This window comes from Amblyomma mixtum, chromosome 4 (genome assembly GCF_055824585.1).
Source record: "Amblyomma mixtum isolate Tamu chromosome 4, ASM5582458v1, whole genome shotgun sequence".
NCBI lineage: Eukaryota > Metazoa > Arthropoda > Arachnida > Ixodida > Ixodidae > Amblyomma > Amblyomma mixtum.
In genome coordinates, this window is record NC_143015.1 from 158,508,231 (window position 1) to 158,534,525 (window position 26,295).

At 45.9% G+C, this 26,295-nt stretch overlaps 1 protein-coding gene across 5 annotated transcripts in view; it reads right to left on the minus strand.

Moving 5' to 3' along the window:
• wge (BAH domain and coiled-coil containing protein winged eye) overlaps nt 1–26,295 on the minus strand; it is a 227,804-nt gene that overhangs the window by 17,014 nt on the left and 184,495 nt on the right. For 3 of the 5 annotated variants that reach the window (XM_089541068.1, XM_089541069.1, XM_089541067.1), the window contains exons 12-24: nt 24,848–25,075; nt 23,250–23,438; nt 19,882–21,266; nt 17,946–18,208; nt 14,842–14,964; nt 13,451–13,531; nt 11,924–12,048; nt 10,165–10,329; nt 8,022–8,234; nt 5,190–5,346; nt 2,212–2,329; nt 2,014–2,089; nt 499–607 (exon numbers count right to left, since the gene is read on the minus strand). In XM_089541068.1, the coding sequence (XP_089397194.1) occupies nt 499–607; nt 2,014–2,089; nt 2,212–2,329; nt 5,190–5,346; nt 8,022–8,234; nt 10,165–10,329; nt 11,924–12,048; nt 13,451–13,531; nt 14,842–14,964; nt 17,946–18,208; nt 19,882–21,266; nt 23,250–23,438; nt 24,848–25,075 (3,232 nt within the window). The remainder of the gene's footprint in view (nt 1–498; nt 608–2,013; nt 2,090–2,211; nt 2,330–5,189; nt 5,347–8,021; nt 8,235–10,164; nt 10,330–11,923; nt 12,049–13,450; nt 13,532–14,841; nt 14,965–17,945; nt 18,209–19,881; nt 21,267–23,249; nt 23,439–24,847; nt 25,076–26,295) is intronic. The other 2 variants (XM_089541070.1, XM_089541071.1) reach the window with 2 other exon arrangements.

Consider the following 26,295-nt stretch of genomic DNA (forward strand, 5'->3'; position numbering starts at 1 on the left):
TTAGTCGAGTTCTATGAGAGCCAGGATGATAACTTTACCCTTATTGTATTCCTTGGTGTCAAGAGAACCCAATGGCATACATTTCAGCGAGTTTCCCGCAGCAAATTTTCTTCAAAACTCTTCGCAAAATGCTTGCATAAAAAGTGCATAAGTGCTCAAGGAATTGTTTGACATGAAATTAAATGACATATCTAGAATCAGCACACAAAAATACATGTGCCCTTAAAATTTCATAACTATGACTAAATTAATAAAATTTTCTTTTCAAGACCAGTGTCCCCCCTTAAATTTATAGCCTAGCCTTGAGCACAATTTGACGAGTTATTGCTGCCCTGCTCTGACAAGCTGTCACGGCCACGAAGCACAAGCTGTCGCAACAATAATTTCCGCGCATATAAGTATGCACATGCAACAATAAGCGAGTAAGAGTGAAGGGATAAACTGTCGTTCACAATGGCGCACAAAGATTCCCTCCTACAAGAGAGTGTGGCGCAATACCTTTGGCGACCAGGCCGGGGTAGAGGCAGCGGTACTGCTGGCTCCAGTAGGCACAAACACGGCGTCCCTCGGGAAGTTCCTTCAAGGAACGTGGCTTCACCTCTCGTACCTTGTGGGGGCGAGATCGAGAGGAGGTGATCCGTGAGTTTGGAACAGCTCGTTCCTGATTCACCAGTCTTGTATGAACCAGAGCAGACCGCACAAACAAACAACAAAGGCCAGTGGGGGCATGCAGTCAATCCATCGCAGGCACAAAGCAAGAATGGTCGTGCCGCGAGACAAACACTGACGATACTAGAGATGGGAGGCGCCTCAATTCCAGTGCCTCAGCTAGGTGCAGACCTAACAAAGCGCCCACAGGACGAGATGTTGAAACTGATATCCCCTGCTGCACTGCAGTGAAGCACAGCTTCTTTTCTGCAGGCATGCTGCCTACCATGGACTGGTCTTGGCGCTGGGAATAGTGAGGCGGGGGCGCTTCGCATGTCAAGCGTCAGCCTTGAGGCTCCAAAGGGCAGTCACATCACCGTGTTTGCAGTGAAATCGGGATCAGGCATTCCCATATTAGCTCCCTAGATATTCACATTAACCAGGCTGATGCAGGCCGCCAGTATGAATTATATCTCATGACACCTACATTAGAGAGTAGGCGACTGCAGAAAATCTTCTCATATTAAGTAATTAGTACTTCCTTAACTGGAACCTAGTCTATCTTGAGGGCATTCCTCTAAATACAGTGAACCAATAGAAAGATATAAATGCCGGTATTAATTGTTCCAGCAACTTTCTTCCACATACATAGATATGCAATTTCATCCAGTTTGTTTTAGATTCAGCAAGGACCAGTAGCAGTTGTTACCATCAAAATCAAAACTGATTAGATGCCCCAGAAAAAAAAAAGATACAGAATGTCTCTGCACAATTTCCAGTCTTGTTGCACTACAGTCCTGCCAAGTGAACAAAAAAAAGCTTCGCCATTTTGATTAAGATGCAATGAATAAAGGCAACTGAAACACACTCCAAGCTACTTACCACGAGGATCACTGTCCCACATACACTTACAAGTTTTCAGGAGAAATCAGTACTGGAACGCATTTAGCAGAAAATTTGCAATCAGTTTCAGCGAGGAAACTATATTAAACCACCTTTGACTATAAAACCCCATTTAATGCATTACCATGCAACCATGACAGCTACCTCCTGTGAAGTCATGCAGGTAGGAAAAAAATCTTTCAGAGCTTCGGTTAAATCCTAAACATGCAATCCAAGATTTAATAAATAATTCCCCAAACTGCCAGTACCATGCAGCCAAAGCAAGAGCCTACAACTGCAGCAAAACGGAAAGCTGTCAATATCTAGTACATAAATGCCGGTTAGTATTGCAACTACAGACGAATTACTACATGTGCAAACCATTTCACAAAGACAAACCCAATAATAGGGAAAAAAGCAGCACAGAAGGATGCCAGCAAATGAACAAACAATCGAACAAACAAACAAACAATGCCAGCTTACCGCTTCCTTGAGGATCTCCTCCCGAGAGAAGATGTGTGGTCTGTTGCCCCTCTCGCCATCAAGAGTGATGCCGTAACTGCAACGAGACGGGACAAACAGTGTTGAGTCAATAACCGAACTTTGCAGTGCCGCCTCTTCGGCTGTTTTACCGTGCGAGTCGGAGACCACAGCCAATTCGGCAAATTACGGAACACTTACACGTCTGGCGCCTGGATCTCGTTGATGTAGCCCGTGTAGAAGAGACCATCTTCCAGCATCACCACACGTGTCAGGTCGTGGAGATCCGCGGGCAACAGGTAGCACTGTTGAGGTTGCTCTGAAAGCGGGACAGGAGAAAATAGACCACGTGTCGTCACAGTGCCAAGCAGCAGCAACTAAGGCTCGCGTTATTTCAATTCAAGAAAGTTTCAAATTTTTCCCTGCAGGGAGAAACCGAAGTATATTTCAGTGAAAAGAAGGTCTAATCCTTACAATTGGTACATGTTACAAGCACGAATAGTTCTCATAATATTGCAGTTCCAAAACCACGTAAATAAACGAAGCCACCGTAAGCATGTGAAAATCACACAGGTAAAGAAGAGGAAGGCTGGCTTATGGTTTATGGGGGTATAACGTCCCAAAGCGACTCAGGCTATGAGGGACGCGTAGCGAAGGGCTCCGCAAAATTTCGACCACCTGGGGTTCTTTAATGTACACTGACATCGCACAGTACACGGGCCTCTAAAATTTCACCACCATTGATTGAAATTCGACCGCCACGGCCAGCATTAAATCCGTGTCTTCCGGGTCAGCAGCAGAGTTCCGTAACCACTGAACCACCATGGTGACCTTAACGAGGGAAGACAATGTGTGAAGGGAACATAAATGCAATACAACTAAGTTTTTATTTGCAATGCAATACAAATAAAAACAATGACCACAGAACGCTTTACAATGAGAGCTCTTTTTCTGTGAAAATATGTTACGCTCTTAACACCTTCCATCCAGTGACTAGAAGTCTAACTAGTATTCAATTTTAAGCTAGCATTGTTTGTTTCTCGAAGGCAAAAAATTCTCTCTCGCTTTTGAATCTGCGAATGCTCAGCTCACCTGGTTCACGTTTTCCTGAACCAGTGGGGAAGCTTAATGAAATGCCATGAGCCGAATTTTTAATGCCGAAGGCCAGCAATTTTTGATATGCACTGCTTGTTTCCCGTTCCAAGCCGGTGCCTGCTGTAATCGTGCTTGATCCTCGTGGATGCAAGACGTGCTCACAATGCCAGGGTTCGACTCGCAACCACGATCATCACATTTTCTTCAAATTCTACCAAACTAATTATCAAATTTTTCAAAGCACAATGACACAATATGCGGCAACCAACTGAGCTGCAAGCAGTAAGCTTCGGTGACCAACAACAATCCTTGCCAGCTATCATACAGCCAAGTTTTTGTCTGTTTAGTGCACACGTTTCCCCGTTTTTCTCGGGAAGCGTTTCTGGAGATGGAATTTGGAAAACCTAATCCTCCTGTACTTTTAGAGCGTTAGCACTAGTACTCGCATCACTCAAGGTCGCGTTAGTATGAAACAAGGTCATTCAAGTTGGACCAGTGGGTGGCACCATTGGTGCACAGATTCTGGACCACCTAACTGGCGTAGCATGTTCGGAGTGGTATCAGCGCGTTACAGAGCATAAGGTTACTAGTCGAATTGAAGCATACCACATCAAAGGGATTCGCACCGCCGACCTTCAGTTCCCCAAACCGTGACTTCTAGAAACTTCGAACGTCTATCAAACTAACTATCATAGGCCATTCGAAGTGGTGTAAAACTATCGTATAAACGCGTGTAAGGGCCGCACCCCGTTTTCCCAAAGGAAATATCTAAAAAAAAATAAATCCGTGTAAGGGCCCCACCCCAACTTTCCATGATCCAGGCAGGATTAGCCTTCTAAATGCACGCGCGTGGCCTCTGCGATAAGCTCCGGCTACGAGCAACGTTGCGCTTGATCGCGGAGCACTTGATCACAGAGTCCACGCACGCGCACAGGAGCTTCCAAGTGCCGTTCATAGATGGTGCCCGAGGCCGCGGTCATCATCATCATCGTTAACTTTTTTTCTGCGGCGACCTCCCGCTATCCACATCGCCATCAGTATCGCCGCTCCGCTCCGGCCTTTTGTGGCGTGTTGGCGCGTTCACCGTAGTTGCTGTAGGTAGTGGTTGTGGCTTTCGCGGGCAGCGGCCGCCGAGTGTTGCAGTTTTAGCACGATGGGCAAGCACCATAATAGCTACACGGCTGGGAGTTAGCTCTCAAACACGGCAAGCATGCGGCGGGCAGGAAATTTGACGTGCCCGAGAAGTGAGTCTGTTGATGGTGCAACCAAAAGAATGCATTGAGGAACACAAGCTGCAAAAAGTGCGCTTTCCGGGGCCAGCCGTGCGAGTTTCCGGAACTGGAAGAAGTGTTGCTTTGCTATGTGATGGAAGTGTGGAACAACGGCTACGCGTTACATGCTGCGTGGCTTCTTTTAGGAAGAGCATGCACCAGAGCACAGCACCAGCTCACAAGTTGAAATACCCCGCGAGTCATGATTGAACGTAGAATAAATGTGGCTCATTCCCTGATTGGTGCATCTTTACTTGAAAAAATAAAATTTCGCACATCGCGTGTAGGGGCCGCACCCCGAAAATTGGCCCTGTATTTGCGCTGTATGCGTTGCTGTAAAAAAAAATTAAATGCTCAGATATAACGACAAATTTGTACCGGATATAGCGAAGATGGCTGATGACGCAATATTCGTTCCAATACTGCTAACGGTCTGGTTTGGTTTGGTTTATGGGGTTTAACGTCCCAAAGCGACTAAGGCTATGAGAGGCGCCATAGTGGAGGGCTCCGGAAATTTCGACCACCTGGGGTTCTTTAACAAGCACTGACATCGCACAGTACACGGGCCTCTAGAATTTCTCCTCCAAAGAAATTCAGCCGCCACGGCCGGGATCGAACCCGCGTCTTTCGGGTCAGCAGCCGAGCACCATAACCACTGAGCCACCGCGGCGGCCCAATACTGCTAACGCTCGATACTCATACGCTACCACAGCAATATTGCTCTTCTTTATGACTGCAAAGCAGCGATTTTCTCTGCTGGATTCGACAACCACAGAATTTCACTGGAGACAGGGAGAGAGATGATGTTCTCACCTGAGCAGTTCCGGGCTGCAGCCGAGAGCCGGCTCAGGGGCACGTTCTCGGTCGAGTCGCTGCCCTGGTCGTCCGAATCGGTGTCGTTCGGTGTCGGCCCCACCGCTCGGGTGCACTTCCGGAGCACCGACACCAGCCCCCGTCGAGCCACTCGGCGCTGGAAAATATCACCACGTGCACATTCGACTCACTCGCCCCCTTTTTTAGATGTGTTACATGGCATTTAATGTAGTTTTTTAGATGTGTTATTTGGCCAAGTTTTCACACATACATGTACGGCATCAAACTGCGCTTACGGTCAAGGAAGAGCCAAAGTAAAGGTAAGAAGAGCCAAAGTAAAGATAAGGATAACCAATCGTCATTATGAACCTCTCACAGGACTCCAATAAATCACAAGCTCTGGAGCTCAATTCAACCCAATTTTTTTTTTCCAGTTTCATAGAGTATTCAGTACCTTCTTTGTCTTGGACAAAAAGCCTCACTGGTGGTGTATGGTACCCCACAAGCTGATTTGGAACCTAAAGCTTTCACTTGCACTGGCCCAAATGGCACTGGAGAAGACTGCATTCTTGTATATTTAGTGATTTTGCAGCAGCCAATACACAATGTGCTCAAACCAGCTTTCAGCCTAGCTTTCATGCATCCTAGCAAAACAATAATAAGGAAAAACAGCCATCAAATGGTAACTGATCGGTGCAACACAGAAGATCACGTGCCACCTACCAATACTGAGCTCTCAAAGGGGCCATGAAGTGATATCTATAAAAGTTAGGTAAAGTGCACTAACGATTCATATGCGATTGCTCGTCACAGCACTGCAAAATTTTTTAAGCTAGCTTCATTAACACCAAAGATATCGGCAATTAAAAATGACACTCCTCCTCTCCTATCTCGACTCATACGCGCAGATGCGGCAGAAAAAAAAAATTAAGAAAACAGGTCCACTGTCGCGCCATCCTGCCCACGTCACTAGCCCACACCAAAACGTGAATGCTCGTCCACATTTCCCGCTCTGGATCAGAAATGTTGCCCTAATCGGCTGCGAGTAGCAATTTTTTAAAATTATCAGTATGTTACAGGACATCGCAGGAGTTTTGAATTTGAGCTAAATACTCACAAATACCACCTCTGCAGATCTGTTGCATTAGATTCGAACCAGCACGCTTTAGAGAGTAATATCAACCGCCAGAATGTGTTCAGAGAAGCTGATGCCCTTTGCAAGGTATGTGGTACATGGTGACAGCATGACTGATTTGTGCACGGTGCATGTCAAAGAGTGCACACATCACGTGTAAATCATTTATCCCTCTCACCTGATGCCCTACCCGGACACTATCAATATCCTTCAAACAAACCCACTGTCGCTACTGTCATGGACAAAATGATGAGGTATTGCAGTCAATGACTAAGCTGTTGCTTATCATCGTTAAGTCGAACACCCAGTTAAGCATAACTTTGTCCTCTCCAACCGCTTCACGTAACACCTCTCTTATTGGCAGGGGTTCCCAATCTAGTATCTACAAAGCCCCAGGGTTCCTCAGGGTGGTTTATGGGTTCCGCAGGTACCTAAATCCCTAACCTAACTCCCCTAAATCCCCACCCTCCCTTTACCCACTTTATCTAAGGACAAAAAGTATTGTAATCTTATAACAGGCTGCGTCACTATGCAGCCAGTCATTAGAATTTGAACTTGGGCATTTTTCGAGGAGCTGCGCAACTCTGCGTTCTTTCCTGCATGCATGTTAGGCAGGAAGGCATGGAAACCAAGACATGTAGGGTTCTTCAGCACGTTTCAAAGGCCACTGTGGTTCCCTGAGGCTGAAATGATTGAGAGCCTCTACACTAGGGTCGTTTTGGGGGCTGTCTTGCATAAGCGACAAGCAAACAAACAAGCACTTGACAGTTCCTGAAAATCCAGGCATACAACATGCGGGACCAATGAGTTTCTCATGTGGGATCAATGTATTACCTAGAGGGGAAAAATGGCACTGTGTCTGTTCAACCACCATGGAAAAGAGCAGGAATGCCAGGAAGATGAAGTTTCGTACTTGGCTTGCAGAACTCGAAGAGGGGCTATGAAAGTTTTTCTACCAGCCTAACACACCAAACTTTCTATCGAAGAAGTGGAAAACACAGAGTTAATATAATTTAACCTGTGCACAGAGGAGAGCATCGCGACACAGCTTCAGATTTCGAGGCAGAACCCACATTTCCAACCCAACACTAGCCAAACCAAATACGGCTTTGTCATAGTTTGAGCAGCACTGATCAATACTTTCTTTTTCCTATATCTGTTAAGTTATTCTGTTCTGCATTCTTGTTTGTACATTCACTAACCTACGCCTGTCCTGCTTGGACTCTCTTGTGGTCTGCACTATGTACTAAATAAATAAAAAGAAAAGCAGTAGGGTTTAATGGGGTTAAACCGAGTAGAAGTGCGAAAGCACGTGTTCAGCCTGGTTGGCTCACGATTTTGCTCAGTGCTTTCATGCAGTGGCCAGCAAAGCTGATCTGTTCGCGCCGCCACGGGTTCGAAACCCAGTCGCTTTCGGTTGGCCAAGGTCACCCTCAAGGTTAAGCTTCACACAACATTTTTCTTGCTGTGCTGTGTTGGGTTTTATGGCATATAGGCAGTTAAAGCCAAGACAAGATTTTTTGTTGGAACGCATGTTAAGCAATGCTTTTGCACTAGAACCTCATCTTCCCATCACTTATGCAGTGGATGAAGTGCGCTTCCAGAAACTCGCACAGATGGTGGCGCCATTTTTTCCCCTACAGGCAATACTGAGAAACTCTAAGCGCAGGACAAGACAAAGCCGGGAGTGCGCTAACCGCAGTGGTTGCGGAGTAGGAGGAGCAGGTGGGAGAGGAGGCGGGGTCGCTAGGAGGAGCGGGGTCAGTTCTCTGCACTGGCAACGGAGGTTCAGGGCATTCCACGGGAGGAGGGGGGGTGGCCGCAGCAGTGTTGACGGGACTCTTGTGGGGGGGGCGCTGTGGCTGGGGTTGTTTGGGCGGAGGGGCCACAGGCACGGTGGTGGCGGTGGCCTGGGAAGAGGGCGCCACATGCATCTCAGCACCCCCCCTCCGCTGCCTTCCCGCAGCGGAAGACGTACGAGTCGTGCCCCGAGCCAATTCGTACTTTTTGCACGGCCACTCCACACATGCAGGCCTCTCCTCCTCTGCCCTCTCCCGGGGCTCTGCTGGTCGAAAACAAACTGGCAGGTTCAAGTGTGCATGCGCAGTTCGCGCTAGTGACAGGTGCAAGCCACGGATGGCGGCAGCTGTCGGGCGTGCACCTGCCGCTTCACATGCGCACTTAGCACCTCACAGAAGCGGATCGCAAGTGCGTCCGCATGCATTTGTTTTCAACCAGTTTCCTGGGTAGCAGACAAACTTTTGCACATGTTGTGAAAAATGCAGCTACCACACACATTACATGTGGGAATACCTTACACGATCAGCACACTGACTGCTGCATGAGTTATGGATATGGTTATGATAAGTGCCATATTTGCCCAATTCTAGTGCCCACCTTTTATTTCGCAAGAACTGAGCCCCACAACAGCACGTTCACTGCAATCGGATACAAAACTGAAAGCACGCCAGGAAAGACCCCAGCATAGCTGCCATCACAAGACGGTTGCTAAACTTTTTATAGCAACATGCTTTAATGGCAACAGCCCCTGGATCTACGAATCTGGCATGATGTCCACATAGCGAAGAAGTGTGAGTGGATTAGGAGAGGGGGGGGGGGGCTAAGATAGCTGTCATGCAATGCTATGTCAGCAATGTTGCTTCCTTTTACTGTGCTTTCATAGCACAATGCAACAGCTATCTTTTTACACAGCACAGAATAGCATAAGCATCTGCCATATTTTCTAAAAATTTTCTGCTGGCATTTTGCTGGAGACTTCAGGCCCAACTACTAGTTCGCTTCACTTTTTAACCTCCTTTGAACGTTGCTTTCTCGTTTATTTTTGAATCTTTTGTTTTCACAATCATGAAAAATCAGTGCGCATTAGAATGAGGTAATTATCATACACCTCTGGCCTAAGAGACGGATGGCAGGCATTCAAGCTTCGTACAAAGGTGACATATGCCTAGCTGCAGGTTTAGTTCAACAATACCTGATGCCCAGAGGCGAGTGAAGAAGCCCAAAAATGCACCGAGAACAGCACGGCACAATGACAGGAGACATACGACATAGGGGACATTCAAAGGAAATAAGAAAGGAAAAAGCTCGACTTGGAAAATGTAAGCTGACCGTACGGTGTAGACAGAAGTGAGAAGGAACATGCACATGCGAGGAGGACACTTAACACACAGAACAGAAAATCACTGATCTCTTAAAGTGACTGAGTGCATAACAAAAATAAGGGAAACGCAATTGAGGATAGCTAGTGCATGAGGAGGTGAGCGAATTCTTGGGAACACTGGTGTGGGCGCCTGACACAGGAAAAAAAAAGAGCATGAAATAAAACGAACTATGCTGAATGCTAAAAGTGCAAGAATTGGGCCTAGTTGGCTGTTAATGGTGCACTCTTTGTGTTGTGTCTTAATTTTTGTTCTGGTTCGTAAAAAGTTTTGCGTGCTGCCATCATACTGAATGCCTATCTTAATATCTGGAACAATACAAACGTAAGCCGTGATGAGTGCGAAAAAAAAAAAAAAATTCGATTACAAAGTAGTAGCCGAAAAAGATTGAAAAACTGAAAGTCCAGCGGCCACAGAAACCCAGCTTTGCATGTCGCTGAAGAAACAACAGTACTAGTAGCGTGTAGTCAGCAGAAAGCTAAAGCTCTTTCACCAATTAACAGCAACGGCATTGTTACTCGTCTCTTAGCTGCTCATGTTTTTACCAGACAAGGCAGGGTTGAAGTAGGCGTGACACAGGTACATAAACCATACTCTGCACTCTGTGGGCTCCAGTCTCTCACAAGTCAACGGACCACCACCAAGACAGCGGAGGACGCACCTTTTCAGGCTTGGAGCGCTGCGATGTGCTGCTGGGTGTGTCCTGGCGTTCGGGGGTGCTAGACAAAGTTGACGACTTGACAACGCCGGCATCCAACAGGAAGATGCGTTCACTGCGACGCACGCACCAGATGTCGTCCTCTGGCTTTGAGCCAGAACTAGTCTCCTGGTTCAACCATAAAAGGCAAGGAAAAAATGACGGCCACACATCAGAGAGAATGCAAAAAAAAAAAAAAAGGCAACTAGTCACCACGACATCAGAAACTAATTACTGAAAACTTTATTCTGAATCGGCTCAACGAGCCCTTCATGTGTTACTCTGGCAGAAACAGACTACTCTAAAGGAGCGTACTGAATTATATCCCTGTCACACAGGCACTGTAAAGGTACTTTGAACTAAAGCTCCATTACGCTACCAAAGGAGCACTACTTCAAGGGAGTTCGCCCGTGCTACACGGTCGCGGAACGACCTTTGGAAAACGATTTTAGTGCCCTCATCGGTGAAAAACTGGATTAAAATTGCAGACTTCAGTGCACATGAGAATATAGCAGTGTAACGTATTTTCATAAAAAAAAACTTGTTTTATATCAATATTATGCTCAATCAACGCAATTTCAACTGCAATAATGGCATGATCTGCCAAGTACAGAGCATAACATCACAGCGCTGGCCACACTGAGCTCAAATGGCTCGGCTTGGTTCTTCGGCTCTTCCCTTTGCTTCTTTTCCTCTGTTTTCTTTGGTCTTGCGATCGTTGCGATTCTGTTCACGTTTTTCTCTGTGCCTTATGCTCAGCGATCTCCGTCAAGATGTATCACTAGCTGCTGTCCGCCACTGTCCGCACTTGCTGAAAACAACATGGCCGACATGGCGTCATAGTTACCGTGGCGCTTGTAAATCCGGGACGAGAGTATGGCGTGGTGAAACCGCCACAAAACAAATAACCTTATATTTTAAAAGACCAATAATTTTACGAAGCAAATTTCAGAAAAGAATATCGATCGTTTCTTATCCCCATTTATTTTTGCTGCTAACTTACTGGGAGAGAGAGTACTTCGTTGCAGCCTCAAAGGACAAACTCGAGCTGCCTTGATTCGAAGTTCCTTTGAACTAGGTGTCCTTAGGCGCATCCGTGTGGCAGCGCGCGTTCTCCCTTGGAGTAATGGGGCTTTAGCTCAAAGTACCTTTACAGTGCCCGTGTGACAGGGGTATTACTCTGGTAGAAGTGGACTACCCTAAAGGAGTGTACTACAATACTCAGGTAGAAACGGACTACCCTGAAGGAGTGTACTAAAATACTCAGGTAGAAACGGACTATCCTGAAGAAGTGTACTAAAATACTCGGGTAGAAACGGACTACCCTGAAGGAGTGTACTAAAATACCCGGGTAGAAACGGACTACCCTGAAGGAGTGTACTAAAACACTCAGGTAGAAACGGACTACCCTGAAGGAGTGTACTAAAATACTCAGGTAGAAACGGACTACCCAGAAGGAGTGTACTAAAATACTCAGGTAGAAACGGACTACCCTGAAGGAATGTACTAAAATACTCAGGTAGAAACGGACTATCCTGAAGGAGTGTACTAAGTTACTCTGATAGAAATGGACTACCCTGAGAGAGTGCACTGAATTACCCTGACAGAGATGGGCTACCCTGAAGGAGGACACTGAAGAACCAAAACAATGAAAATCTGCACAACTGCTAAAAAGCAGGCAGCTTGACTAAAACCGCCAAATTTGAACGCCCCTAATGCTCACCTTGCTTTTTGCACTTGCTCTGTGGGTTTTCTTTGTTTGCTGTTGAGGTTCTGTTGTCGATTTTGCCGACTTTTCTGGTTTCTCCTTAGCCTTTGTCACATTGGGGTGCTTCGAAGAACACACAGCTGCAATTACAGAGAGCCAAACTCAGTTCGGAGGTGCGAGCCGAATGAGTTCCGTGGTAAATGCAGAGAAACTGCAATTATCGAAACTTTGCTTTCCATTTGAAACAGCCAAGATGGCGGCTGCATTCTTTGCCGCCAGAACAATGAAATTTCCATTACACTAGACAGTTTAGTTGTGAAAAATCAACCAAATTTCCAAAGTAGCAGTCTGACTGAACTTACCGTATTTTCCGGTGTTATAAGACGCACCCGTGTATAAGACGCATCCCAATTTAGCCAGTTAGGCTAGTGAGGCTTAATTAAACACACTTGCGTGACCATCACGAAATTCACCGTACCGGTGAGAAATTCTTAATCAAACGCTAATTGATCGAAAAAGGCAACACTCACGCCATACCCGCCCACGTTTTAGAAAAAAGAAAGAACGAAAGAGCTCTCCCATATGTCCATAACAACATTTTATTGCTACTTAAAACCTTCGAAGTCTTCAGCTTCGAATGTGCTATCAAAAAGTTCGCCCATTTCTGGAGGCAACGCGGCTGACACATTCTCTTCTCACTACATACACGGAGCAAAGAAAGTTGCAAAGGGTGGCTAAAAAAGAACGCCGGCTTGTCTTAGCTTGTCCTGACGATGGCGAGAAGCGTGTTTGTCGCCATCTTTTGGCATTTCACATTACTTTTGCTTGGGGTCTCCGAAACGGTGCGTGTTTGTGATCCAGGAAGTCGTCATCCCCGTCGTTTCATGATAAAGTTCACTTTAAAAAAGTGGCTCGTGGCGGTCCACGAATTTTATTGCTACTTAAAACCTTCGAAGTCTTCATCTTCGAATGTGCTATCAAAAAGTTCACCCATTTCTGGAGGCAACGCGGCTGACACATTCTCTTCTCACTACATACACGGAGCAAAGAAAGTTGCAAAGGGTGGCTAAAAAAGAACGCCGGCTTGTCTTAGCTTGTCCTGACGATGGCGAGAAGCGTGTTTGTCGCCATCTTTTGGCATTTCACATTACTTTTGCTTGGGGTCTCCGAAACGGTGCGTGTTTGTGATCCAGGAAGTCGTCATCCCCGTCGTTTCATGATAAAGTTCACTTTAAAAAAGTGGCTCGTGGCGGTCCACGAATTGAAGTATTAACCGTGTTACAACGGCGTCATTGGTAGTGATATTTTTTCGATGAAAAAAACTTGAACAAGAGCGTGAGTAATTTCTGAACTCACAAAAAAAGGAAAAATTAGCGTATAAGACGCGCCCTTGTATAGGACGCATTAACAAGATTTTTGAAAAAAAGCCGCGTCTTATACACCGGAAAATACGGTACATGAGAGACAAATTTCCTCAGTATAATTCAAACATTGATTTCTCAACTCCACTTTCAACTACAATGAACAAAGGCCAACGTGTACCGTATGATGGCTTGCTTGGCTCTGGACAAGATTTCCGTCGCTGCTTTGAGGGTGAACTGGCTGTGCTTGCTGCTTTTGATTCTACACAAGAAAACGAAAAAAGAAACATCAGGTGCAGGGTAAAAAAAAAAGAGAAAAAAAAAAGATAGAAAAGTTTTCCTTTCGTCTATCACTTCAAGCAAAATATACACCACATGCTTAAGGGGGGACACTACCCTAAACAGTGAACTTTTGAACCGCTTGCTTGATTTCATTGAAACTTGTGGGGCTAGTTTATATTACTGGTTGGACCACCTCTGCCAAATTTAATTATTCTAGAATAAGTATGAAGCAGGTTATGCAACCTTTATGCCAAGGATGACTATGCTTACTTAGGAAAACTATTGTTTGAAAAATAAGGGTAATTTTTTCAATTTTTTGTGTTATTTGGCATTGGGAATGTCCAGAGCACACAACTGTGGAATTATTTCACTTAGTTCTCCTATATTTTGAAAGAATGATACCATAAAAAGATTGACATTGGATTTTCATTTTACGTCAATTCTTTGTCATTTTTTAGTGTGAAGAAAGGGAAAAAATAGACAAACTGAGCGCACAGTTGTGTTCCTCATAAAATTTCGCTCCAGAAAACCTGCTGCAATACCAATATTATCAAGTAATATTGGAATGATAGTTTTTCTAAGCTGACAGTTTACTGAAGAAACAGGAGATGAGAAAAATAGACACATGATTGAAAATCATCCAATTTTATTTTAAGCACTACAGTGTTCAAGACAAGCCCCCCGCTGAATAATAAAATTCGGCAGAGGTGGTCCCAGCAGTGATATTCGCAAGTTTCAATGAAATCGAGCAAGCGGTTCAAAGTTCACTTTTTGGGTAGTGTCCCCCCTTAAGCCAGACAACACAGAAAAAAATATATAAGCGTGCATATCAACACCAAGGTATCACACAATTGAGTAAATGCTCAAAAATGCTTCGCAATTCTTTCTGCAAACTCTGCCTGCACATTTTAAAAGTTCTGTACTTGCAGTCCAAACAACGCATCAGTTCTACACAAAAGTTTGTCCCTCATGACCATTTCCACACAATCATATGCACACTTCTACACTGCAACAATTATCAGCCTTTGGAAACACAATGGTGCACAAACTACCCTAATGTACACACGTGTGTACATCACGTGCGTACGTCACGTGCGTACGTCACGTGTGTATATCTCTTCTCTGCGTCCTTGTCTTGTTCACACTTTCTAAGAACCGAAGGCATAGCCTGCTTCTGAGCTGATTAGCTGGTCATCACCAACATGACAAGATGTGTAAAAAAAAAAATTTGTAATGCTGATTCCATCTCAAGGGCAGTGTCTAGAATGATATGAGTATACAGCGGCATACCAGCTGCCCTGGCTTTGCTCTCTGGCTCCGTGACCGCCTGGTACGGTTCAGAGCCAATCTTGATCGTCAAGACTGGGACGCTTGGTTGGGGTCTCTTGGCCTCTATGTCTTTCCCAGCGACACCTTGAATTTAAATGCACCATTCATGCATTAATGATAAGCAGTACAGATGTTCAATACAACGCAACGTTACCGAGGACGGTCCCAGACTTTGAAAAGCTATGCACAAAAACAGTCAAAGTTGCAATCTCTCATCAATGCATAGCAGAAAAATGGCTACAACTAAAGCTTTCTTCGTGAATGCTCACTCACGCACTCTTTGGCAAGTAAACATGTAGACATTGCGTACATGTGTGAAAACAACATTTAGCATGTAGGCAGTCTCGAAAAGTCCCTATACCGCATTTACTCGCATAATAGGCGCACTTTTTTTCCGGAAAATCCCGCTCAAAGTTCGGGGTGCGCCTATTACGCGGGGTAAAATTTCGGGGAATTGTTCGACTCGCAAAATTGAACATACCGCATAAACGCACTAGTGTACGGGCCGCACCCCGTTTTCCCGAAGAAAATATTTTTAAAAAATCCGTGTAGGGGCCGCACCGAAACTTTCCACGACCCACGCGGGAATAGCCTTTGAAATGCACACGCCAAGGGCTCCACGATCAGCTCCGGCTGCGCGCAACGGGCGCTTGATCGCAGAGGCCACACACGCGCACACGGGCTTCCAGACGCCGCCCACGGAGGGCGCCCGAGGCCAAGCTTATCATCATCATCAGCGTTTTCCTCCGCCGCGAGCTTTCGCTATCTATATCGCCATCAGCATCACAAGCTCCACTTTTTTTTGTTGTTGTCAAGCAAGGAGGAAGATGTTGTCAAGTGCCGGGATCTGCGCTAGCACGTTAGTTCATAGTGGTTTGTGGCTTTGCCGCGGAGCGTTGCTGTTTTAGCTCGACGGGCAAACACCTTAATAGCTACATGGCTGGGAGTTTGCTCTCGAACACGGCAAGCGTGCGGCAGGTCGGAAATTCGACGTGGCCGAGAAGTGCGGCTGTTGCGACTGTGGCGTGCCTAAATATTCGTACGCGATTCCAGGCGCCGAGGTTTTCGCGGGCCTAAGTCGTTAAACGTTTCCGGCTGGAGATAAAGCTTTCCAAACAGACGTTTAAAGCAAGCATCCCTGAAAACTGTGTGCGGCTGTTCTACGCGATGCCGCTGTACGTGCTGTGGGTCCGCAGCAGCTGCGACGGCAGCAGCACTAGTGAGGACTATTTTATAGTAGCCAGTTCAGCAAAAACTTTGTTAAAACAAAGACTGGGGGGCGGGGGCGGCGAGGCGTCGGCTTGTAATCGTGTAAATACAGTATTGGTCACAGTGCCAAGTTCGGGGTGCGCCTATTATGCGCGGAAATGCGGTATTTGTTTCCACACAATAAGCACACACAAGAAAACACATCTGCTGGGGCTTGCAAGCTGGAGCAGTTCTCAGAGAGAGTTTCACAGCTGACAAACAGCACGGTATACTCACTGCAAAGAAACTGTCCACAAAGATACCTAGGTTAAGGGGGGACGAGGGACTTAAAACTAACTTTTTTATTTATGGCTAGAATCTCATGAAATTTTGCATACAGATGTGTTTTTCTCTTCTGATTCCAAATATGTAATCATAATTGAGCTGGTGTTCTTATTTCTTACGAAGTCTAGAATGTAATTAGGTAATTTCTTACGCAGCTTTAATGAACTTTCTCATTGCATTTTGTTGCCTTTATTTACATAAATCGATAGCCAGAGAGTTCCTATACCCGATGACATTCTTCGTTTTTCTCTAAAGGTATGTCATCCTGATATACTATGTCGAGAGTGAAAGGTTGCAGTATTTTACACTGCAACTCTTTAAGCTAATTGTAAATTTCTATTTATATGTGGCCTAAACAAAAAAAGAAGTAAGAATGTCATCGGGTATGGGAATTCGCTGGCTATCAATTCATGTAATTAAAAGTAACAAAATGCAGTGAGAAAGTTCATTAATGCTGCGTAAGAAATTACCTAATTACACTCTACAATTTAAGATAACTCTTGATTTAAGACCACCAGCTCAATTACAACTACATTTTTGAAATCAGAAGAGAAAAACACATCTGCGTGCAATATTTCATCAGATTTTAGCCACAAATTAAAAAGGTCAGTTTTAAGACCCTCGTCCCCCCTTAAGGGGGGACACTGGTCTTGAAAAAAAAATTTTATTAATGAAGTCACAGTTACGAAATCATCAGGGCATATGTATTTTTGTGTGCTGATTCTAAATATGTCATTTAATTTCATGTAACACAATTCCTTGAGCGCTTATGCAATCTTTATGCTAGTATTTTGCGGAGAGTTTTGAAGAAAATTTGCTGCGGGAAACTCGCTTAAATGTATGCCATTGGGTTCTCTTGACACCAAGGAATACAATAAGGGTGAAATTGTCTTCCTGCCTATCATAGAACTTAAGTTATAGAGTTTTGAAGTTGTCGCTTCAGAAATGAGAAGGAAAGTGTGTATTCCTGTTTCTGAAGTGGCAGCTTCAGTACCCTATTACTCAAGTTCTATGATAGCCAGGATGATAATTTTATCCTTATTGTATTCCTTGGTGTCAAGAGAACCCAATGGCACACATTTCAGCGAGTTTCCTGCAGCAAACTTTCTTCAAAACTCTCCGCAAAATACTAGCGTAAGAAGTGCATAAGTGCTCAAGGAATTGTTCTACATGAAATTAAATGACATACCTAGAATCAGCGCACAAAAATACATGTGCCCTGAAAATTTCATAACTATGACTAAATTAACAAAATTTTCTTTTCAAGACCAGTGTCCCCCCTTAAAGCACTCTTTCTTTTTTTCTCTCTTTAGTACATGCATCCACAACTGCCAATGCATGTGTGCCCACATGGTCAGTGGTTCAAAAACAGCAAAGATCCTCAGAGGAGCTAACCCACAAGAAAGGTTCATCACACGCAGGATGGGTGCACACAGAGTGGAAGTACTACCATCATCACCAACCAACACAGATCAAAGAACATGGATGAACACAATGGGCACGATGCACACCCAGTGCGGAGCTCCTCTCACCTCCTGACGCAGCGGTTCTCTCAGGTGCTGCCTTCCTGGCCACCGCTGTTTCCCGACGTGGTGATTTCAGCAGTTCCTTGTTATCCGAGCCTGCCACCGTGTCAGCCTTCTTCTCGGCAACAACCTCTTTCGTGGTGACGCTCAGCTTAAGCGCGTCGAACGGTGACAACGGCGGCTGTGCCACGGTCGAAGAGTGTCGGCGCTTCTTCAGGTGGGTCGCCGACGTCGGCTTCTTCGATGCCGAACCCTTTTCCTGATCAGATCTGGAAAGGGGGACACGAGGGGATCGAAGGCAACTTTTGTATTCTTCGACTCAGAGTGATGAAATTTGGCAGACTGGCTTAAAACAGCACCAAACAATCAGATATAAAGTTTCACAATGACAGCTTCAGCAGGTTCCCTTTTATCATTGTTTATATGTTGTCCCCATGTTGCTTGCTTGTAGAAAGCCTAGCATGACAAAAAAACAGGCTACAGGTCTGTAAACGCTTTTAATATTTACTAAGAAATGTGGTGTAAATCAAGACTCCATTAATTTGCTTTTTAAAATTTCTCTGCTGCTTTATGTTTAGAATGTATCATGCTCTAACTACCATGTAATAAAAATATGCGAGCCTAAATGGTTATTTTGAGACTGTCTCGACACAGACCACATTTCAGTGATCACAACAAAACAAACGGGGTAAAAATCCATGCACCCATTGCTGTGCTATGCTTTCCACGAGCAAGGTATTAAGCTCAATACAAACTTTTGAGGAAACGAGCCTGAAAGTTCTAAGCTAGCACACACTGTCTATAAGTAGATGCCGACAAATAAATTTATTTGGAGCGCTTAAAGTTTATTTTTGGGTGAAATAATTCACTATAACATAGAAAGAGTGCTGGAGATGCCGAAAAGTGTACTTTTCAAAAATCGACTTTTTTCGCGATTTTTGCGATCTGATCAAGGAGAAGCGAATGTCTGCGCTAAGTTTAACATGTTTCATGCGCGGCGTGGCACAAGCCAACTGGGGGACCTGCCAATCAATCTTAGTCTTGCCTGATGATTGTGTCCACGCTCCTTCATGGTTTATCGACTGCAACATGCTCAACATGCTGAATTTTCTGTGCAGCCTGTGCTCTCTTTGTGCTAAGTTTGTACACTTTTTGCAGACTTTCCTCATTTCTTTGAGTATTTACTTTACTGTCCAAAAAAAAATGCAGTCACTGAGAACAAGCAAAGGCAACTCATCTATCCACATCATTCTAAACAAGGAAGCCATACAGGTTCTGAAATTTCAATTTTTACCTCGACTTGCAGAGTGACTCCATTGAATCTTTGCAACTTATGCTTGAACACACATTTGTTGAGCATGGCTAATTTACTACTTTTTTGTTACTTTTTGTAGCAAGCTTTAGCTTGGTTTCAGAGCTAATGCTCTAGCACGCTGTTCTACTACAGTCTTAGAAATTATTCGTCCCTTTGTTCACTCCATAAATTCCCCAGGAAAGAAGAGGTATTACACAAGCGGTACACAGCTGCCATGAAATGAAGCATACTTCAGCTCATTTGGTTACCTAATGCAGATAAGCTCCTCATTACTGCCAGAACAAGCTGCGTATTACAATTTTTTTCACCTTTCAAGCACGAGACTATCGAAACGACCAACAAGATTACCAAAATGACTGCAATCACAAAGGCAAAGGCCTGCACAACAAACAAGGCATTTTTGAATGCGCAGATACAAAGGCTGAGGTGAATCTTAAAGCAGCAGTGGACTGTCGAGAATCTGACCGCGCTAAATTCCACTTCCTGTTAACTTGAAATCTGCACAATGCGAAAAATTTTCAGTTTCCTTTGAGTCACTGAGAGTCGTCGGTACGGTGTGCAATGTAATTAATTGCAAAACTAATTTCCTCTAAGAAAAAAAAATATCCGCATAAAGTTAACACTCACTCCTTTTCCTTCCGAGGCTGCAGCTTCGCCAGTTCCCGTTGTTTCTCGCGGTATTTGCGTTGCAACTCGGCCAGTTGGATGCGCATTTCCAACTCCACCGGGTCCATGATATCTGGTGATGACGGCTTCACCCCTGCGTCGCTCGGCATAGCTTCCTCCGCAGGAACTGTCTTCTTCTTTGCGGGGGAAGCCGGGCTCGGTGCAGGCTTTTCCTCTTCCGCCGGCGCCTCTGCGACCTCGGAGGACTTCCTCGCCTCCTCCAAAAACCTCTGCTCGGCAAGCGCGCACAGGAGACCCAAGCCATCCGTGCACGTTCCATCAAACGTCTCCCTGAAGTCTGTGGGTGGGCTTGCACTGGGTGCCAGACTCGCAGCCGAGTTCATGCCGTTCGGTGCTGCCATCTGTGTGGGCTCCTTTGAGACGTCGTGCCACTGGAACGAAGGTTTAGTCTCACAAGAATCCCTCGAGCTTCTGACAAATCCGCCGTACAGAGAGGCACTGCTCTGTACAGGCTGTGAAGCCTTGGAACCGAAGTTCAAGCGCTCGCCCGAGAGGTCCTTTGTGAAATTAGCTTTGTGCGGTGATGTTGACGGTCTTATCACAGCAATGGTGCTTTCAGACGTCTTCGCGTTGAGGTGATTCGCCGGTGCGAACGACCCTTCCGGACCACAGGTCATCTTCGACTGCTCAAATGAAGATCGCGGAAGAGCCATTCTTTCTCCTCCCGCTCCATCTCTGTCTTCGAAGGAGTCCGTCGAGTCCGTCACGATTCTCAGCGAGTCAAACAGCGAGATCTTGGAGCTGTTTGGGGAGTCGAGATTGGCTTCGAGCAGAGGCGGAGACGGAGGGCTCTGCGGTGCTGTTTTGGACGGCGGCCCCGGGCTGAAGCTTCGGCGCGCAAACCACTCTTCTGGTCGAGAGGAGGGCGACTCCGCGGTCAACGCGGGGGGACTGCCTTTCTCCGGCACCACCACTACGTCTTCCGCCGACGCCTCCTGGCAGGTTTCGGACTTCTCGAGCCGAGGCATGTTCTCCGCCGCGGCAGCCTCCTGGTTCGCTGCAAACTCTTCGATGCTGTCAACCAACAGGTCGAGTCCGTGGTGGTCGATGAACTCCTGAACGCCGGAGGTCTGTGTTAGCAGCACCGGAATGGAGTCGTCTATCTCGCTGTCCGACGCCTCGAGCGCCTTTGGCTGCGGAGGTGTGAACAGCGGCGTGCGGACGTTGTGATCTTCTGGCTGCTCTTCTGCCTCTACCGGCAGTGGCACTGTCGTCTGCTGGGGCAGGTCGTCCGTCTGGTTGGCCGAGTCGGTTGTCTGCACTGCAACAGGCATTGGCTCATCCGGCTCGTTGTCGTCCGAAGCTGTCGGACAATCCATGTCCACCTGAAACGGGGCATGGTTTTTCTCAAATGCATGCATGGTAGCAGGAAAAAAGAGAAAAAGTTGAAAAGGGAGTGATGTAATATCATGCGAGTTTACGGGTTAGCTTTTCACAAGTAGAGATGAGGTGCAAGGGGTTTAGTGCAATCAGCGGGATACATGTTCTAAGACATGAGTTGTGTGACCCCATGGGTGATGTCATGGGACCCAATGGTTGGTCACATGACACTCATGTCATATGAAAAGACCCATCTGTCATGAATAATCACACATGGCCCACTGGTCATGACCACGGATCACTTAATGTGATATGGTCATGACGTGACATGAACAGCTTGCACCCAACGGCGTTAGCGACGAAAAAACTCAAGGTGATCAGAACACTTGGCAATTCATTATTACAGTGCAGCTGTTGTTGGTGGTTCCCGCAACTGAGAGCAACTTTTCAATGCTAGTTAAAGTATCGAACAAACTTTATTCAGATATTGCGCATATTCTCTTCAAGAAGTGTTTTTCTTTACTAAAGATATTATTTCTTTTTCTTTTTTTTCCAAGACCTGAAGCATGTATTCATTTTGAGAAATGTTCATCAAACTAATCAAGGCCACCTTGTGGTCTGTGAAAAGAATGGTTTATGCACTCTACACGTCGTACCTTATTCTTGAAACATGAAATACGAGGTCCACGCAGTGTCTTGAGGTAGTGAATACATTTTCCAGCATCATCATCTTTAAACTGTTAATGCTGACACTGACATCACCGCTGAAGTTCTTGTTCTCCGAGATATCAACGTTGAAATCGCCAACAAGTAGAATGAGCAAGGAACTGTCAATGCCACTCGTATAAGCGTGACAAGGTCACTAACTATGAGAGCCAGCCAGAGGTGTCAAAGAGGTTACATAAGCGATGACGTCATGATTCTCAGAACCAATCAGAAGCACTGTATGAGTCATGACTAGGGCCCGGAAATTTAGGCATGTGCCTAAACATGCCTATAAATGCCTAAACGAGGGATTTTTGCACTTGCCTGCCTTTTGTGTAACTTTTTAGGAAATACTACCTATTTAACCACACTTTTTGCCTATAAATGCCTAAATACGGTACTTGGGTCCTCGGTGCCGTTTTTCAATTTTGAGATATCTGTCTATGTATGGTGAAAGGCACGCGCCGATGCACGCACAAAAGGCGCGGGTCTCGCCGAAAGTTTTTCTTGAATTGTAAATTGAACGTAGTGTAAGGAAGTGTTTATCTTGAAGTGTAGCAAGAGGCGAGTTTGGAAAGAGACCTGACATATATTAGTGCAATCTTCTCAACATTGACGGAAAGGATGACAAAGTTGGAAAAGGCTGGGCTCTCAATAGATGAATCGTTGAAGGTAGTGGCAGAAGTACTGCAGCACTTCGGCGACTGGAAGGAAAGGGTGCTACTGCTTCTACGAAGATGCAACAATTAGTAGAAAAAAAAGAAATGCCTAGAAACGATTTCCCATATCAGAGTCTTTCTACGTGGGTACGATACGGCCGCATCACCTGAAGGCCTAAGCCTTTATGAACTCTCATGTTTTAGGTTCGCGCCACTAACTTCATGTGATGTCGAAAGAAGCCTTTCAAAGTACAAAGCTATCCGTAGCGAAAGCCAAAGGAGCCTCAAGTTGGAAAACCTGAGAATGCGCTTTATTGCTTCAGTTGAGAACTGCGTACGCTCCGCGCTTGACTTACAAATCTTGTACTTATGAATGAATTCAAAGTGCCTATTTTTGCCTTATAGCGCCTATTTCAATATTTTTTAGAGCCTAGATGCCTGCCTATTTCGGGGTTCTTTAGTGCCTAAATTTCCGGGCCCTAGTCATGACTCATCCATGGTCACGTGATGTGTGAGTGGCTTTGAGATCTGGCTGCATCAACATCACCAATGCTGCTCCAGTGGCAAATGAGCCATTAACAGCCGTGCTGTCAAAACTGCTCAACCAGTGCTTAGCTCTCATACCTGTATCGCTGTCGTGACTGATGTCACCGCCTGCATTGACCTGGCACCGGGCAGGACAAGCGTGGGACGCGTGGTTTCGTCGTCGCTCTCCTCGGTGGTGTTGTCGGTGTCGCATGCCTGCACCCCTTGCTCCACCAGGGGCTGGTGGGGTGGCAGGGAAGGGCTGCTGGTGACCAGCGGAGATGTGCCCTGCAAGACCAGCATTCACCCGAGACTTATCCCAGGAAATGATCCCGTGCATGCACAGACAGGTGTGCTACAAGAGGAGTGCTCAATGGTGAAATGGTTGGTTGGTTTGGTTGGTTTTGGTTTATGGGGTTTAACGTCCCAAAGCGACTAAGGCTATGAGAGACACCGTAGTGGAGGACTCCGGAAATTTAGACCACCTGGGGTTCTTTAACGTGCACTGACATCGCACAGCACACGGGCCTCTAGAATTTCTCCTCCAAAGAAATTCCAGCCGCCGCGGCCGGGATCGAACCCGCGTCTTTCGGGCCAGCAGCCGAGCACCATAGCCACTGAGCCACTGCGGCCGCTTCGCGTGTGGAATGTCTGCAACGACTGCTGAACGCATTGTATTCCCGCACGAACAGCATTCTCATTGAAGAACCAATCGCGTGTAGGTTCTATAGGGATTGATAGAAATTGGTTGCTAAACCTCAGGTTCATATGAGATGAAAGTCGCTATAGTTTTCTTTTTTAACCCACGGTGCTTTGTGCGGAACCGGAAGGTAACTTCGGGATTGATCGAACTATTTGCAGTGTACGTTTGAGAACCCGGGGTGGTCGAAATTTCCGGAGCCCTTCACTACGGCGTCCCTTATAGTCTGAGTCACTTTAGAGCATTAAGCAAATACTAAAGTAAAAGCGGAATACAGGGCAAGTGAGGGCTGTGTAATGCAGGAAAAAAAACTGATCACTGCAGAGACTGCATTGGAAAAATGCTAAAGCATCAGCGTTTGTCGCGACGGTGGCTCCTAGTCGATGCCTTTCTACACCTACTTACCCACTCTGTTAAGATCCGACCGGCACTCTTCAATCTCCGATGCTAGCACTCGACGATGCACACTTTTTTATTGCGGTACTCTGATTGGTTGTGGGTGTGACGTCATCAGACACATGGATGACGGCACACTCTTATGATGTTGCATGGTCTCGCAGATTATCCCCATTAATTAAACTGATTAATAGTCATATTTAATTATCATTAATTAGGACACTTAATTATGATAACCAATTAAGATTGTTGATTAAGACTAATGTTAATGACTGATGACTAATGACTGACTCGATATTGTTTAATCATTGACTATAGACACCACCACGCCACTTTTTCAGGTCATGATTGATGATGTCACAACTGTCACATTTTGCAGACACATTTTGCAAACACGTTCTGCGGACACGTTTTGCGGACACATACTGCGGACACATACTGCGGACACGTTCTGAGGACACGTTCTGAGGACACGTTCTGAGGACACGTTCTGAGGACACGTTTTACGGACACATCATAGCCTAGTAATGCTTTAATAAACTAACGGCACCAGTGGTGGCGACCTGGCAGTGGCGCCATCTGTGAGGAAAGACGAGCGCACCTGGGAGACCTTTCCTGAGGAGGCCAGGGCGGCCATCATGGAGGTGGTGCCAGCCACTTGCGTCAGCTGCTGCACCACTGCAGACGGGTCGTACAGGTAGGACACCACAGAGGGGGCCGGCGGAGTCGCCACCGCGGTCGGCATCGCGGAGTACGCAAAGGCCGCTCCGGTCGACAGGTCCTTCGCCGCCTCCAGGATCTCAAGCTTCGGGGGCACTGCCTCAAACACCTGCCCATGGGTGAAACAGAAATGGCAGAGGCTAATCTGATGAAGACTAATGGCACAGTGCTTGCTAGCTTGCCATCCTCAGTTAGCCTGTGATGGTAGGCCTCTGATGTTGAAGAAACAACTCAACCTGAATGCCCCAGCCTGATGAAACACTTCTCTCAGACATGTTAATGACATACAAAATGAAATATCGGTCTTACAGAAACGTGCGGAGGCCTCTACAATCTGCAAACAAACTAAAATTACTATCTTGCTCAAACAAAACACAATTTCACTTCATGGCATCCTGCGATTTTTGTTTCAGTCAACTGCTTCCTTTTTCTTGCTTGCTCATTGTACTGCATAAAAGAGGTACATTCTAGTTCTCTCATATCGGTGAAAGAAACTCACAGGAATGCATTGTGAGAGCAAGGTATGAAAATTTTCTCTCTCTCGTACGTACATGATGAAAAATTATTCAGTGTTTATTTCTTCTATGTTCTTATGCATCCCATGCCTTATGTAATAACCTCTAAACACGGTCTTTGAGGTAATCAAGCGAAGAGAGGTGAAGTGAAGCAAGGGCAAGTGAAGTGAAGTGAAGGTGGTGTAAAGTGAAGCAAAGTGAAGTGCGCGCAGCAGCATTGCAGTAGCACAATAATAAACCTCTTCCGACCTACGTCATCAGCGCACGTTCTTCTGGTCTGGTGGGCAAAACATGTGGCTTCCAGCAGCGTGGCCTGGCAGGTGTGATGAGTACTGAGCAGTCTCTAATCAGGAGAAGAAAGGTGGTGGGGGAATGCTTGATACATGCAGAACCGGTTCAGAAGCAAAAGTGGATGAATTTGCCCACCTAGCCACGCCTCTTTGATGTCACGTTGTTAGCAATAGGGAGAGGTCTATTTACAACATGCCACTACTGAGAATTTTGAATAGGGCAAGTCTAGAGGCATAGAGTTTCTTACTATTACCTAGAGGGAAAGCTGGCAGCCCGTCTATGGGAGTTTGCATGGCGACCCCTCGAGACCACTTCAGCCACCATGGGCGCTCAAAGCATCATGGGGTGGCGAGCTACTTGTTGCGGAACTGCAACTTTTGGCCAAAAAATAATAGAAAAATAAAGCTGTTTGATAACTACAAACGTCCTAATATTCAATATCTTGTCTAATGATTGCAACAAACGAGCAGAAAAGCATTTAAGTGCAAAGTTTGCCCAAAATAAGAGACGACTCGCTCTCCTA